The sequence below is a fragment of the Malus domestica genome, chromosome 10 (assembly GCF_042453785.1).
Source record: "Malus domestica chromosome 10, GDT2T_hap1".
Lineage (NCBI taxonomy): Eukaryota > Viridiplantae > Streptophyta > Magnoliopsida > Rosales > Rosaceae > Malus > Malus domestica.
The window spans coordinates 37,844,238-37,860,795 of NC_091670.1; the positions used below are offsets into that span (position 1 = coordinate 37,844,238).

At 39.5% G+C, this 16,558-nt stretch overlaps 3 protein-coding genes across 3 annotated transcripts; 1 reads left to right on the forward strand and 2 right to left on the reverse strand.

The window, feature by feature from the left end:
- Positions 1-740: 740 nt before the first annotated feature.
- LOC139188707 (uncharacterized) lies at positions 741-1,544 on the reverse strand. Its single transcript, XM_070806390.1, has one exon. The coding sequence runs from the start codon at positions 1,542-1,544 to the stop codon at positions 741-743; it is 804 nt and encodes a 267-aa protein (XP_070662491.1).
- Positions 1,545-4,306: 2,762 nt separating this feature from the next.
- LOC103446223 (phytochrome E-like) lies at positions 4,307-8,541 on the forward strand. The gene is made up of 4 exons (XM_008385305.4): positions 4,307-6,597; positions 6,756-7,563; positions 7,692-7,985; positions 8,127-8,541. Exons 1-4 carry the CDS (start codon positions 4,551-4,553, stop codon positions 8,371-8,373), a joined length of 3,396 nt encoding a protein of 1,131 aa, XP_008383527.3. The 5' UTR covers positions 4,307-4,550; the 3' UTR covers positions 8,374-8,541.
- Positions 8,542-8,772: 231 nt separating this feature from the next.
- On the reverse strand, positions 8,773-14,782 carry LOC103422346 (protein MEI2-like 5). The gene is made up of 13 exons (XM_008360396.4): positions 14,355-14,782; positions 13,528-13,570; positions 13,324-13,440; positions 12,773-13,242; positions 12,079-12,237; positions 11,856-11,972; positions 11,595-11,746; positions 11,347-11,438; positions 10,277-11,228; positions 10,107-10,191; positions 9,945-10,013; positions 9,559-9,738; positions 8,773-9,412 (listed from the first exon to the last, which is right to left on the reverse strand). The coding sequence occupies exons 2-13, from the start codon at positions 13,556-13,558 to the stop codon at positions 9,290-9,292; spliced, it is 2,547 nt and encodes an 848-aa protein (XP_008358618.3). The 5' UTR covers positions 13,559-13,570; positions 14,355-14,782; the 3' UTR covers positions 8,773-9,289.
- Positions 14,783-16,558: the final 1,776 nt, after the last annotated feature.

The following is a 16,558-nucleotide window of genomic DNA, read 5'->3' on the forward strand; positions in this document are numbered from 1 at the left end:
GCTCGAACTGTCGTGTCCGACCTAAGGCCACGACAGTTCCAGAACAGATAACTCATGACTGACCTGCGGCTATTGAGAGCTAGCCGCCACCACCCCTATTCTCATTGTCATCCCTTCCAACTTCCATAACTTCTCTCTGTATCTCCCCTCTCTGCCGAGTAGCCCTTGCCTCAGATAAATTCTCATTTGCAGCAAATATAGTTCTTTCTATCATAAAACAGTTTACATTAATATTCATTTCCCTCCATATTCCAGCAAGGTTTCGATGGCTCACCTCTCCGCTTTCAGGACCTCGCCCTTTCTTATATGGCGATTTATTGATCTCCTCCCACTGTATTCCCATTCCTCGTTTCAGGCCCCCTCCATGAACTCCAGGCCCGAGGTCATCGCCTCTCTTCCTTCAACCTGCTACCTAGCAATTATAGGAAGATCAACTGGAGATTCAATTACCACTAACTCCCCCTCTTCTTGATTATCACTCCATTGAACTTGATCATTCGGCATCAGCGATTATTGAACTCTATGCCATTTCTTACAACCTCGTGCTTTTGTCGACACCATTTGTTCTTTGTTCCTTGGCATGTTGAGTGTCTCTTCGATCTGTGTAGAACTTCCTTCCCCCTATTTGAAGCCGAGGTAATTGGCTGAGACCTCACCATACCAGCCTTTCGTTGTTCCCCCATTCCAATGCTGAGATGCCTCACACTCTCCACAATCTGTCTAACTGGCGATGCCTTAGTCTATTCACCATACCCAGCTGTCCTTCCATGCGTCACCTCAAAAGTGCATTCAGTATTGACATGACCTATCCGCCCATAACGGTAGCAAAAATCTTGAAGCTTTTCAAAACGAAACTCCACCCATGTTTCTCTATTCTGATCCCTCCGAAGCCAACAACCATTGAAAAGAGGTCTATTTGTGTCAATACTAAGTCTAACACGTAGAAAACCTCCAGCTTTACCTGGGTCCTCTATTGCTATAAACTCCCCAACCTCTTTAGTTAGCCGTTTGATGTTTTGTAGAGACACAAAGCACATTGGGACTCCACGGATCTGAACCCAGAAAGGAACATTTTCTAACACTATTTCCTCCAATGCAAGATCCGAAGGCCATTTCTTGATTGAAAAGATCTTTTTCATCGCTGCCCATGAAGCTTGTTCTAGCAGTTTGGATGCCATACTTTCATCCTTAACTGATATCGTAAAAATATTTTCCTTGACCCATTTAATTTCGACCCCTCCATACTCATTCCAGGCCGCTTTGATGATATTCCCAACTCCCCATATGTTAACCACCTTGCTTGTCAATACCTTACCTACCAGTTTAACTCCCGACTCCATAATCAAGAGGTCCATGGACTGCTCCAGTTGTATCACCAGCTCCTCTATACCTCTGTTTTCCATCTTCAGTCTAACTTGTTGCACTTTCTTTTTTCCTCGCTCTCCGTAAGCAGACAGAACACCTTCGAGATCACAACTTTGTAATTGGTTTGAGAAGTTGTTGTACTGTTTGTTCCCAACAAGTAATTCCTTTTGCCAAGCCATGGCAAGTAAGATTACTATAAATGAAGGTAGTATGACGTATCTGTGAGTTACCCCCAAATAGAGCTGGAAGGAATGAGTAATTATCCTCCACCTATTTCTTTTTCCATACAATTTACTTCTAAGGCTTACCATTGTCCAAATGAATCAGCCACACCAACCTATAAACAGACAGAAAATCAACTCCCACAGCTTACTCCCTCCCCACTCCTAGCCCTTACGGGTAGGTGAGGATTAAAGGAATCCTCAATACAGAAACTAGGGCAATAAATAGAGAACAGCCACTCTGACCAGCTCAGGGTAATAAATAACTTTCGAACCACTGAAGACCACAAAAAAACCCCTAAAAAACAAGGTGTGACAGCTAGAAACACGCCGCAACGAGTGAGGCTCGAGAACTAAGGTCACAAAGAGCAACCCCAAACAGATACAAGAGCAATTAGAAGCAGCTACAACCAGACCAAAAAGACAACCCTAAATAGCAATCACAAAACCCACAACACCTCCAAAAAAGAAACTCCAAAAATTCAAAAACATCACGGAGGAGAACAAACACAACCAGCCCCAAAAAGCTCAATAAGAGCAACTCCACCCATGGAGCCCTCCCCCTGGCAATCCACTATTCACTCCGCCATATTGAACAGTAACTGCCTTTAATAAGTAGTAACTGCCATTCATGAACAGTAAATTGCCATTTGCATCTCCACCCTTGGAGCCCTCCCTCCTAGCAATAGGCAATAAAATATTAGTTTTTTTTGTTTGTTTAAATAATACAAAATAAAATTATTTGTAATTTCGGATAAGAATTTTTAAATCGTTCTCGTTGCGCCACGTGTTATTGTGGTGTAAGGTAAATAGAGAAGAAGTGGTATTTATAGAAAAGTAAAAAGAATTTTTTACAAATTTTTTCAGAATTTTTTACATTTTTTTTAAATTTTTATTCAAATAATTAATCTCTGCCGTTGGATTTAAAAAAATTTGAATTCTAACACTCCAGATTGTGCCACGTGTCACAACGGTAACTTTTTTTAATTTTAAAACTATTTTTTCTTTTTATTACCCTTGCATCGGACGGCTGGTATTTAAACCTTTTAGGATCGAACGGACCGTGAGAAGCCATGTGGCTTCTCATCGATCACTGGGCATCTCTGCTCACGCGGGCCCTGGCGCCTGATTTCCGGTCAGGCGACACGCTCCCACTCGCGAGTAAGGGGCACGCGCCTGGCACAAAAAAAATTAAATAAGGCTTGGCCCTCAGGCTGCAGGCCCTTCGATTCCCTACCCCTCCCGACCATCGACCTCCCACCCTCACTCGGGCTCTCCATGGCTGGAGCACTGTCCACCGGACCTCGGACCCTTTCCTCTCCCCTGTACCCTGAGCAATGTCCATGAGTGGACTTGCTCTAAAGGAAATTGGCGAAGCAAAGGGAAAACCCACTCACCCTAAATGAAGAAGGACGAATGGAAAGATCTTGCACGCACACCGGCGGATCTCACGAGGAGAAAGATACTCCCACCGCGGAGAGAAGTTCCCCACCCACTTGGGTTTATCTGTTGTGAAAGTACTAGTTCGAAGTGACTTGTTGGAGGTTGTGGTTGTCCATGCATGCATGTCAATACACAAAAATTTATTATTTGTGGTGAATACTATTCCTAGAAATTCGGTTCGTCACTTTATGTCACTTTCCCAATATTTTTCTTTCTATTTCTATCATGTCTTGTGCCATTAGAGAAATTTTTTTGGTAGAAGTAGAACAATCTGACCACAACACTGAAAATACGAATCTTCACTCTAAAATGTTTTTCTGTTTGAAACGTTTAATTTCTTAATTATTATTCGAATCGAATATCATTTAGTCATTTAAGTTGCATCAAATAAATCAACAATTATCTATGAATATGCTACTTTAGTACCTACAATTCTTCAATTAATATGTTACTTGATACCTACTCAGTTTGATTTATTTGAAATATTTGAATGTTTGAACTTTTTTTCTTTGGAATAATTTTTTTCAAATAAAAATTAAGAGATTAAACAAGTTATAAATTTTATATAAAATACTTTACAAGTAAGTAGATGAATAAACTATGGAATCCCAAAGTTTACTGTTACTTGAAAGAAAACTGAATTTTCCTTTGGGAACTGTTATTAACATTTCAAAAATCTCATTCTACATTCCGAATTTTTTATATTAGGAAAGAAAAATAACTCTTCATTTTCATTTTTATAGTTCTTTTCTCTCTCTTCTTTTTAAAAATTATTATTTATTTATATTCACATGTGGTGACGCGTCGTGCAATTTGCATGGCGGAAAATGCAGGATGAGAGAGAGAGAGAGAGAGAGAGAAGAAGTGGACTGTTGAGCCGGAAAACATATGATTCGGACCATTAACCAGATACGCTTAGGGCTGGTTTGATATTGCTGTGCTTTGAAAAAAGGCTGCTGTGAGAATAAGCGGCTGTGCTGTGAGAATAAGCGGCTGTGAAATAAATCAGCAGAGTGTTTGGTAAACTTTTTTGTAAAAGTGCTTTTGGAAAAAAAAGCAATCTGATAGTGGATCTTTTCATTAAAGGAGCACTGTAGTTCTGTGTGCTTTGAAAAAAGCCAGTTTTCCAAAGCTACAAATTGCAGCTTCAGCTTTTTCCTTTGATTTCAGCTTATTCTCACAGCAGCTTCCAAAATAAGCCATTTTTTTTAAGTTTACCAAACACCAAAAACACTCCCAACTTTTTCTCATAAGACCTTTTTTTTAAATCACCTCAGCCCCAAACTGGGGCTTAATCGAGGGGATAATTCCAAACCGCGAAAACGATGACAGAGAAAGTAGATATGTGTAGGTTCCAAGCAGAAGTACAACTACAGTCTACAGAAGCACCAAGTACAGAAATTGCCATGCCACTTACGACCCTCCTGCTTTTTCAATCTCCATACGAAAATCACTTCCCTTTAAAATCACTTCTCCTCCTTCTCCTCCTTCTCCTTGTCCTTCTTCCGACAAGCGCTCCAAATGGAGCTTGGCAAAAGCAGTGACAGAACACGCGCCGCCGCATTCTCCTCCTCCTCCGCCACAAGCAACATGAAACCCACCCCCGCGGCCGCCAAACCCGATAGGTCAATCGCTCACTACAGAGAGGACGCCAACCTCTTGGCCGAGTACGAGCAGTCTGCCGTCTCCGGTACGCCCTTCCACTACACAAGGTCAGTGCTTTTTCCTCCGGATTCTGTTCCCGAGGAGCAAATCGTTGCCTACCTTTCGAGAATCCAAAGGGGTTCTCTCGTCCAATCCTTTGGCTGTATGCTTGCAATTAAAGAACCCACTTTTCGAATTATCGGTTTTAGTGAGAATTGCTTTGAATTGCTGGGTCTGGATAAATCGGGTAGTGTTTTCGGGTCAAATGAGTTAAGGGGTTTGATTGGAATTGACTGTAGAACTCTGTTTACTCCTTCTTCCGCGGCTTCTTTGGCGAAAGCTGCTGCTTCGAGGGAGATTTCGCTGTTAAACCCGGTTTGGGTGTATTCTAGGAGCACCCAGAAGCCATTTTATGCTATTTTGCATAGAATTGATGTGGGGATTGTGATTGATTTGGAGCCTGCTAGGTCTGGTGATCCTGCATTGTCACTTGCAGGAGCTGTGCAGTCTCAGAAACTCGCGGTTCGCGCAATTTCTAGGCTTCAGTCTCTCCCTGGAGGGGACATTGGCGTGTTGTGTGATACTGTTGTGGAGGATGTTCAGAAGCTTACTGGATATGACAGAGTTATGGTTTATAAGTTCCATGACGATGATCACGGTGAGGTTGTGTCTGAAATCAGAAGGTCGGATTTGGAGTCTTATTTGGGTTTGCATTATCCTGCCACGGATATCCCCCAAGCTGCCCGTTTCTTGTTCAAGCAGAATCGCGTGCGTATGATCTGTGATTGCAATGTGAATCCGGTTAAAGTCATTCAAAGTGAAGAACTAAAGCAGCCTTTGTGCTTGGTCAATTCAACCCTCCGGTCTCCACATGGTTGCCACAGACAGTACATGGCGAATATGGGCTCGATTGCCTCACTGGTGATGGCGGTTATCATCAATGGTAATGATTCAACAAAGCTTTGGGGGTTGGTGGTGTGCCACCACACTTCCCCCCGCTATGTCCCTTTCCCTCTTCGCTATGCTTGTCAGTTTCTTATGCAGGCATTTGGGCTGCAAATCTGCATGGAGCTTCAATTGGCTTCGCAGTTGGCTGAGAAAAAGATTCTCAGAACACAAACCTTGCTTTGTGACATGCTCCTCCGGGACTCCCCATCTGGTATTGTGACCCAATCTCCGAGTATAATGGATCTCGTGAAGTGTGACGGAGCTGCATTTTACTATGGCGGGACATGTTGGTTGATGGGGGTAACTCCAACCGAATCACAGGTTAAAGATATAGCAGAGTGGCTGCTAAAAAATCATGGGGATTCCACAGGTCTGAGTACTGATAGTTTGGCGGAAGTTGGTTACCCTGGTGCACCTTTACTGGGTAATGCAGTTTGTGGTATGGCTATCGCAAGAGTCAGCTCAAAAGATTTCTTGTTTTGGTTCAGGTCGCACACGGCAGAGCAAGTCAACTGGGGAGGAGCCAAGCATCATCCAGAGGATAAGGATGACGGTGGAAAGATGCACCCGAGATCATCATTTAAAGCTTTTATTGAAATAGTAAAAAGTAGAAGTTTGCCTTGGGAGATCTCTGAGATTAATGCCATCCACTCTTTACAGCTCATAATGAGAGACTCGTTTCAGGATATCGAGGAAACTGGTTCAAAGGCAGTACAACAGAGTGATGCTGAGATGCAGTTGCAGGAGATAGATGAACTCAGTTCCGCGGCATGTGAAATGGTTAAATTGATCGAGACAGCTTCAGTTCCGATTTTTGGGGTTGATTCGGATGGTCTCATCAATGGATGGAATGCAAAAATAGCTGAGTTGACAGGACTACAAGATAGCGAAGCTATGGGCAAGTCCCTTGTTGACGAAATTGTTTATGAGGACTCGCGTGAAGCGGTTGAAAATCTTTTACGTAGAGCGTTACAAGGTAAATCTTTTATTGCAGTTATGAAGTACCATCGTTGAGGATTTTAAAGTAACTCAAATGGAATTTAGTGTTGAAATTTTAATGCTTTGTGTTCTCTCGCACGAGTCTTAATAATTTTCCCAAATGGTATGCTCGTTGTTAACTTCTATACTATCCAGGTGAGGAGGACAAGAACATTGAGTTAAAATTGAGAAATTTTGGGCTTCCACAACATAAGTCGGTTGTCTATATTGTGGCCAACACTTGCATGAGTAGGAGTCGTGCAAAGGATGTTGTCGGTGTATGCTTCGTGGGTCAGGATATTACTTGTGAAAAGGTAGTTATGGATAAATTCATCCGCTTGCAAGGGGATTACAAGGCCATCATACAGAGTCTTAACCCCTTGATTCCACCGATATTTGCATCTGATGAGAAAGCATGTTGCTCAGAATGGAATGCAGCCATGGAAACGCTGACTGGTTGGACTCGAGAAGACGTTATTGGTAAAACGCTTATTGGGGAAATCTTTGGAGGTTTCTGTCAACTGAAAGGTCAATATACGCTGACTAAGTTTATGATTATGTTGTACCAAGGAATCAGTGGTACAGAGATTGAAAAGTTTCCATTCGGGTTTTTTGATAGAAAGGGTAATTTTGTTGAGGTGCTCTTAACTGCTAGCAAGAGGACTGATGCAGGTGGGAATATAATCGGTTGTTTTTGTTTCTTGCAAATTTTTTTGCGTGACATGCAGCCGGCCTTGGAAGGACACAGACAAGAGGATACAGAATACTTTTCGAAACTTAAGCAATTAACATACATGCGGCAAGAGATGAAAAATCCTTTAAATGGCATTCGGTTTACCCACAGACTCCTTGAAAGTACAACTATTTCAGAAAATCAGAAGCAATTTCTTGACACTAGCGATGCATGTGAAAGACAAATCATGGCGATCATCGAGGATATGGATGTGAGAAGCGTAGCCGAAGGGTGAGTATTCTTAGTTGGTTCATGATTTGCATAAGTTAAATGTTGTAACTTTATTTGTAGCTTTTCGTTTCTATACTAACTGATGAATTTGTGTGACAACGCTTTGGATCTTATTCGGGTTAATGCAGTAGCGCAAAGCTGAACATGGAAGAATTTATGTTGGGAAATGTTTTGGATGTCATCATTTGCCAATCAATGCTCTCACTGAGGGAAAAGAACTTGCAGCTCCTTCATGAGATTCCAGAAGAGATCAAATCACTATCTTTGCAAGGCGATCAAATCCGGCTTCAGTTGGTTTTGTCAGATTTCTTGCTCAATGTAGTGAGTCATGCACCTTCCCCAAATGGATGGGTCGAAATCAAAATTTCACCTGGTCCGAAGTTAATACAGGACAACAACAATTATATCCGTCTCCAGATCAGGTACCTCAAACCTAGCTAGATTCTAAGTTCTACTACGCACAACTACCAAATTTGGCATCAGTTCTACTTGTCCTCGATTAAAGGTTATAACCGATGCTTTAAAGCCATAAACCCTATTTTTTCATCTCTTTGTGGATGTAGAATGACACACCCCGGCCAAGGCCTTCCGGCGGTGCTCATCCAGGATATGTTCGAGGGTGGAAACAGATGGACGACACAAGAAGGGTTCGGGCTAAATCTGTCGCGGAAACTTCTGAATAGAATGAATGGTAAGGTGCAGTATGTTAGAGAGCACAATAAATGTTACTTTCTCGTTGACATCGAACTTCAGATGAAGAAAGAGAGGCAGAGGCTGCCTGTGTCTGAAGCTGATATGAGCACGACTTGAATTTCATCAGAGAATATGTGTTTATTGAGTCTCCTCCTACTAATCATTGTATTTTACCAACCATGTTGAAAACAAAATGAATAAATCAATCAATAATATCATGTATTATGTGTAAATACAAATCTTCAAGTGATATTTGAGTGCACTTGTTCTATTTCATGTGGAAAATTAATTGGAGTTTTGAAGACGGGATTCGAACTCAGGTGCAAGGGGTCGAGTGCAATGCCCTGATCAACTAGTATAACGCACATCTGCAGAAGTTGATCTTGTTCCATCTTGGAAAACGATTTGCACGCACTCAAATTCACCTTCTACACACCCCCTGATTATTTTTGTCCGCATGATTTGTTCAATCCAAAAGTTAAAAATATGCATCGATGTGCATAGGAAACAAAAGGGTGCGTAAAAATCACTTCGCTTCCCGTTTCAAGATTCAAAATACACATCTCAACAACTCCCAACAAATTGATTCCGCCAAAAAGAAGCATGCTTTTCCACCACTATACAATTTTGTACCCCAAGTCAAATAACCATCCCTCCCTCAAAACACATTTACTCACATCCCTATATGAACATCATATTTGCAGACTACTAGTCCACACCCCAAAAGTCACACAACAAAAATGAGCTCAAAATATCAGAACCTGCACAACTGACGACAAACGCATACGGCAGCTGGGAGAATTGGATTCGCCGACAAGCGTTTATCGCTCTCTTATCTGGCCGCTAACTGCAGATGAAACAAAACGCTGCTGGGTGTTTCACGTCAAACTCTCTAGAAGATACTAATAAACAAAAGAAGCTCTGCATCGCATCCTTCAAAGACTCCTACTTTTGTATACTTGACAATGTATATGATGGTTGGAAGCCACGGCCACCACCAAATTCGGCCGTGACATCTTCTTTAATACACTGTTTAACTCTTATCTGGCTTCTCGTCAAAGCCACGGTCTGGGCTTCCTGACGAATCAGAGTCCGACTCTTTTTCCTGACTGATCTGGATGTTCAAATTGTTGGAAGGAAGATGTTCGTGGATGATCTACACAGAAGAAATGCACAAGATCAGATCAAATATGTTTTCAAATGTATGGAACATCAAAACAACTCTAGTTTCATAAAGCAGATAACTGAAGAAATGAAAGCACATTAGTCATTAGAAGTTTCATGAAGTGTGTCCTGTACTACCTGATCACCAGCCTCAGAACCTTCTGAGTGAAAGAGTATTGGGCGACAACGTTTGTCTTCATTCATTAGGCTTGAGTTTTGAAAGTGGGCCACAAGAGCCGCCTTCCCTTGGATTCGAGCATAAGCCAAGGAGGCAACTTTCTCACTATTGAACTTCTCCCACTTCTTTCCATTAAATGCCTGTCGTATTAGAAAGAAGCGTATATTAACAACATATCCTGCTCCTTTTTATACCATGCCGGTACCATTTCAGTTTCTAAAAGAGAAGGCTCAAATTGACAGTACGCATCTCACCGTTCAATGAATACAATGATGTATAAATAACACAAAGAATTTAACGTAAAATCCAAAACAACGAAGGACCAAAAAGAAAAAGGAATAAGCACCTCATAAAATGGGATGATGTGTGAAGGAGACAGCATATTGATAAATGCATAGCCCACATTGCATTTGTTCTGCACATAAGAGTAATATCACTCAAGGGAGAATTGTAGGGGAATATAAATATTATCGAAGAAAAAGTGTCAAAACATTTAACCAAAAAGTACCTTAAAATCAATTGGCAGATAGAGAAAATCAAAAGTACCCCCGTGATTTTCATCTATTGCAGCAAGTAACATTTTCGAGGTGTACCTAATAGACAAGAAGAATATGAAAAACATGATAACGGCCGTCAAATATGATAAATATAAGAAATTATTATAAAAGTCAGTCTTACTTGTTTGGAATATTTTTTATCATTAATGTTGTTCGATTATCTTCCCCGGAGAGAATCTTATCCAAATCAAGCTGAAACTGTTTCTTGCTATCAATCTGGGTCCCATTATTCTCCATTCGTCTGCTCCTCCCACGCTCAATCAAACCATCTATGCTTGTAGGTGGCAGTCCTGCGTATGGGCCATTACCTAAAAACACAGGGCTAAGCTTCGGTGAGCCCACCATTTTAAAGCTACCTTCAGACATGTTTCCTGGTAAGGATATGCCACCATTTCTAGAAGGACGAGCACCCACATTAAACATAAAATTTCCACGACTGGGTCCCAAACTCATGCCTCCATAGGCAGCAGGACCCAAAAAAGATGTTTCTGGTGACTCTGGGAAGTAATTAAAGCGCCTGTCTAAAGGAACACCAGATGGGGCAGATCCAACATGATGATGATGATGGTGATGATGGGAAGAGCTGAGCAAAGGGCCATTATGACCTGAGAATGGAAAGGCATGGCCCTTCCCATTGGATGTAAGTTGATGTCCCACTGATTGTTGATGCCAAGCTGAAGAGTTGGTGTTTTCTGAATAAGGAGTTGGACTCCCCCAAAGAAATTGCGGGCCTGATAAAGTTTCCACATGAGATCCACTTGAGGTTGAAGGATTGAACGAGGGCATGGCTCCTTGGAAATGGGTTGAGTTCTCTGGAAATGAGTGTGATTGTTGAAATGCAGATCCGTGGTCTGAGTTTGTACTGGAAAATATATGATCAACATGACTCCCCCTTCCATGGTTATTGCCAATGGGTGCAACCTTCACATTGTTTGATATCTGGGGATGCAGAATTGACGCTAATCCAGGCAAATGGTTGCTGTTTGTTGGACTCATAGTCCCGAAACCAGGAGATTTACTAATACTGTGCACAGGACTATGTTCCATTGGGTTGTTAAACTGTGCCCAGTTACCTGTCAAGAATGTTGAATTGACCTCATTTTGTAAGAAAAATGCAATACCAGAAAATATTTATTTGTTGAAGCCATTATATGTTCACCAGTTTAAAATTAATCTCAAACGAGAAGTTACCCGGTGGAGAGATTGTTATCGGGGAACCCACTGGATGTCGATAACTCTGAGATTCATCTTGTTCAGGGTCTTGATTCAGTTGCAGCATCAAGCTAAAAGGTAGAGAATACAATCAATTAAAGACACCAACAGTTGGATCAAACTTCAAACACAATTAAACAAACCAAAATTCAAGAAACCGAAAAGAAACAACACCACCATTAATAATCACAAAACAAGAAATCAAAACATTTATATTGTCTACTTACTTTCGACGAGCTCCACCAGGTCGACTGGGTTCAAGCTTTATGCGTTTACCAGCTATGTCACTCCTATTTAACGACTTAAGGGCTGCTTCTGCAGCTCTAACATCATAAAACTCAATAAATTTATGATGCCTCTTGTGTGGTGTTTCCCTTATCTGCTTTGTACAATGAACACCAGAAAGAAATGTTAACCGCCTCATACTTTCAAAAGTTAATAAACACAAAGCAAGAAATAGAGGGGGTGAAGCAAGATACAATCATCACCTCTTTCACCTCGCCATAAGCCCCAAATATATGACGGAGGTCTTCATTTGAAACTGATGGATCCAAATTGAAAACTACCAAAGTTCCTTGATTAATATCCTTCTCTGATGGATTATCCTGATGTTGCATGAGAAAGAATGCAAATATTGTAATTTATTTATTTTTACATATTTAAAATGAGCGTCAAAGAACAATTAACTCAGTACTAGAAAGTTGTTTTGACCTTTGGAATTGAGAAGTGAATATCAAGCTTCCTCCGCCGCAGAGGCTTGTTTTGTAATGTGCGCATAGCAGTTCGAGCAGCACGAATATCATAATATGATATCATCACAAATCCCCTATGTTTACATGCAGTGTACAGCGTTCTAATATCCCCGTATTGCTACAAAAGAGATTGATAAAAACACAAATTAAAAGCTGGGTTGTCCAAAATGAACAGCGCCAGATGTTGCATCACATTTATTATTTAAACAACTGTGTTCTGAGATTCAAATGCACAATGCCCTATGAGTGAGAGGCGAAACCTGTCCAAATATATGATACGCACAAGCAGCACAAAAGGTAAAGAACTTATACATCCAATATGAAAAATAAAAACTGGTGGCTATAGTCATTAAGCAGAATAACTGAAATGGAACCAAATCAATAGAAATGCAATGAAAAAAAAAAGATGAGTGATGGGTACTACTATCCTTTTATACACGGAAGAACGTGCCAGAAAGTGTTTACTTAAGATCATTAAAAAACAAATTAATATGTTGCTTTTATTTGCAGTTTAAAATCAGGATGTGCATCTTATGCTCAATTGGGCGAGCAATATAATCCATTACAATATCTGGAGAGGGGATTAGAAATCCGAACAAAGGATATGGGTATTACTGGTACGAAAACAAGGAGCTTTGCCTTAATTAAATTACCTCAAAAAGTGTCCTTAGTTCTGAATCCTCGACATTACTATTGATATTTCGCACAAACAATGTTCTGGAAGGATGCTCTCCATATGGATGTTCTCCAGCAACAGCTCCCACGCCATTTGGAAGGGCAAATTGAGCCATCCCGTTCCCAGTAGTACCGTCAGCTAAACTTACTTTTGACATGCCAATTCTCAGGCTCTCCTGTGCATCACTTTCCAATTCCATGCCGCCTCCACTACCAAAGAGATCATAATCTTCCAAGTCTTCCAGTGAACCAGGCAACCCACTGAGGTCAAGATCATCTGCTATGCCAGCTAATAGCACCTCCTCATCGCCAGGAAGCAAGCTTCCAATCGCATGAGTTTCAATATCTTCAAGCGGATCGTTACCCTCCAAATTTTGGTGGAGTTTATTTAAGCCAGGCGAAAGATCATCAATAGATTGACAGCCTTGCTCAGTACCATTCACGTTCACTGCACGAAATGCAAAAATACATGAGGCATTCCCTACTAAATGTGAATTCTGAAAATCATGATACAATAGCTCACACGTACACTTTGGATGTGGAAGAACAGGTAATGAACTTGAAAAGAGGGTAGCATCACTGGAGGCATTGTGGGCACCAGATCCAGATAAAATGCCCCATCCTCCCATTGGAACCTCGGTTGCGCCTACAAGACAAGTTAACAGACATGTCAATCAGGACACGAACTGCATATAGTCCATACCTAATACAATATATGATTTAGAAAAATTACCAGAAGATGAAAAGTTCAAAGACTGATTCATTGCATCCGGATCCTGCTTATAGTTAACAAAAGTAAGAGTAAGAAAAATATGATATATTGTATGTATAAATATCAAATCTTTCTCCCATTTTAAGCAAAATAGTAAATTTCTTAAGGTCACACAAAGGTCGTCGTACCCAGTGCACAAGGCTCCCGCTTTACGCAGGGTCTGGGAGAGGTGCATGTCGGCTAGCCTTACCCCATTTATGGAGAAAGGTGCAAGAATTAAATATATTTTAAATCCTATTCCTAAAAAATCCAGGAGACCTTTCCATTTAAGCCGAACTGTAGTTTACCCCCTTAACACCAAGTGTATAGAATTGGCAACAGAAAAAAAACAACTTCCATCTAAGCACTATGATTGCCAGGTTCAAGATATCAAAAACATCTCGACATAAACGCTCCCGGCTTAAACCCATAGATATAAACAGCAATTTATATGGCATCAAAGACCCATACTTTTATAGACTACGTTAAAGGTTTAAAAAGATTCAAAAATAAAATAAAATCTCAGAAATGCATATCAGTCTAAGCTCCCAAGTTCTTCGTGTGGAGTTCTCTGCTCCTTTTTGGGTATGAACTATTTAGCCAAGTAGGCATAAAAATACCATTTATGCAATTTGGTCAAATTTTAGACAGTTTCCAGCAAAACCCAACTACTCAAAATTTAAAAAGGAACCCAAGAAATGATTGAAGCAATATTATACACAAGTTATGCAAGTCCAAGAAACCCATTTGATCAAACTAACCAGATAAAAAGAAACAAAATTACAATCAAATTTTGGATTAAAAACTACCTGAACAGCTACAGACGCAAGGCCAAACCCTAGAGCTTCGAGGTGCAGAGACGATCAGAGAGAAAGGAGCAGTCTTTCTTCCTTCCCCACTGCTGCCGCCACTTTCTCTCTCTAAAAACCAACTGGAAATTGTAGAGAGAGAGAGAGAGAGGGAGAGTGATGATGATTGGATTATAAAAGGGGAAAAAAAAAAAAGTTGCAGAGAATGATTGAGAGAGGGAGAATGGGTTTGGGTCTGGATTTTGGGTTGTGAGGAAAGGGGGTGGTTGGTTTCAACTTTCAAGAGGTATTTAAATTGATTTTTTGGTAATCCAACAACATTAATCCTTTTTTTATTGATTAATTTAATTTTGTTTTAAATTGAAACAAAAATAAAAAGCAGAAAAAAACAAAAGAGGGAAAATTACTATTTGGTTTGATGCTTATCCACCGTATTATGGCATGATTGTCATACTAAAGTTTTGGGAATCTTTAATTTTGTTGATCAATGAGGAAGGTAAATTTATTAATTATGAATAAAGAAAAAGATGAAAAGTGGATAATAATCAGCCATGTCATCATGATATCCTTAGATTTTAAATTAAAATTTTAATAGTGAAAAAGGGCTTGCAGATCTTAATAAAAAATTAAGACGATTGTCACTTAGTGTAACTCTAACATCTATCGCTTCGTTGGTGACTAATCTAATATCTAATTCTAACATCTATCGCTAAACCAAAAAAAAAAATATATTGTCACTTAGTATAATGGTATTGATCTTTAACTGTAAGCAAGTAGTTTTAAAGTTTGAATATCGTAAATAGCGAATTCGATACCAAAATATTATGATCAGCACATATGTAGTTTAGCTTATCCTTCACCTTTTATTATATATACAGTCCTAGTATTAAAAAAACTTTTATCTTTACACGTGAGATCCTATAATTGATTCTCAAGTCATCAAGTTGAGTTCTCAGCCCAATCTTATTTTTTATTTTTATTAACAATATTTTAATTTAATATAAATTATAAATTCATATTTAAGTGTCGAGGAAAAACATATGGCTCTAACCGACTTGACTATATCTAAATTAATTTAACATGTACGTATAAATAAGTTGGTCGTTTTTATTTTTGGATAGTGCTATTCAAACATCTGTTTTTACTTCTCACACATTCTGTTAATTTTTTACTATTAATCATTTTCAATTAATTCGATCTGACAATTGAAAATTGAAAAATGTATGTAAGAAATAAAAACGTGTGTTCCACCTTTCTTTTCTTTGATTGTTGAGAGAAAGAGTGGGAAATGGGTCGCTCGCTCAAAAGAAAAATGCAAGAGTTTTCAACTTTTAAGTAATGTAGGAATATTCCACTTGTCATCCAATCACTATGATTAATGGACCTTTTGCTTTGCATAACATATTCCTTCTCATACCTAACTTTCCCATAATCTAAGGTTAGCGCTATTCCCAGTTTTTTTACCTTCCATGCATCTTTTTAAATATTTTTTTTTTGTTTATTGATGTTCTTCAATTTATTGGACTTGATGGTCGGAAGTTGAGAAATGTGTATGAATGATAAAAATGAGCGTATGAATAGTGTCATCCCAATCTAAACTCTTCAGACTCAAATTAGTTTCTCACCATGTTTCATGAACAAAAATCTAATTTATGCATGACCTAAAAGAGAATGGAGTTTATTATTGCGAGGCGAAATTTGTTGCTGATGTTTTTACGGTGGTTGGACAAAGTTCTTGATGCTGCTTGTTAGTTGTTGTCTCTTATTGCGCAATCTCGGTTACTTTGCCGTTGGGACTGTTTTTCGTTTTTGTTTTCTCAAGTGGCGCTTTCGTTGTAATTTTCGGTTTTCTTATAAAAAAAATCATTGTTTGTGTCGTGACCTAAAATCTAGAGAGAGAAAGAGAGAGGGTGCGACTGAGAGATGAAGAAAGGCTTGAGGAATTCTACGATTTGAATGCCTTGTGCCTTTATTTACAATAAGGTGAAGAGAATAGCTTGCTCTCTAAATAATACAAAGTCAAATAAGAAAGATTTTATAGATTCCAAAGGATTTCTACTTTATCTCTACTTAAAATTTACACAATCACACAATGGAAAATACTAATTAGAATAGTTTGATTTCATTTTTAATTTTGCAGACTAAAAAGAAAATAACATGTTTCCTTCTAGGGTTTATGCAACTTTAATTTCTTAAAAAGCACA

What these genes read in the sequence shown, in the direction of transcription:
- LOC139188707 (XM_070806390.1), bottom strand. Translation starts at nt 1,544, where the DNA reads ATGGCTTGGCAAAAGGAATTACTTGTTGGGAACAAACAGTACAACAAC.
- LOC103446223 (XM_008385305.4), top strand. Translation starts at nt 4,551, where the DNA reads ATGGAGCTTGGCAAAAGCAGTGACAGAACACGCGCCGCCGCATTCTCC. An exon ending in GTGAGAAGCGTAGCCGAAGG is followed by an intron (nt 7,564 to 7,691) that starts GTGAGTATTCTT and finishes GGGTTAATGCAG; the next exon opens with TAGCGCAAAGCTGAACATGG. An exon ending in TATATCCGTCTCCAGATCAG is followed by an intron (nt 7,986 to 8,126) that starts GTACCTCAAACC and finishes TTGTGGATGTAG; the next exon opens with AATGACACACCCCGGCCAAG.
- LOC103422346 (XM_008360396.4), bottom strand. Translation starts at nt 13,558, where the DNA reads ATGAATCAGTCTTTGAACTTTTCATCTTCTG. An exon ending in TTTGAACTTTTCATCTTCTG is followed by an intron (nt 13,441 to 13,527) that starts GTAATTTTTCTA and finishes CTTGTCTTGTAG; the next exon opens with GCGCAACCGAGGTTCCAATG. An exon ending in ACATCATCCCATTTTATGAG is followed by an intron (nt 9,739 to 9,944) that starts GTGCTTATTCCT and finishes CTAATACGACAG; the next exon opens with GCATTTAATGGAAAGAAGTG.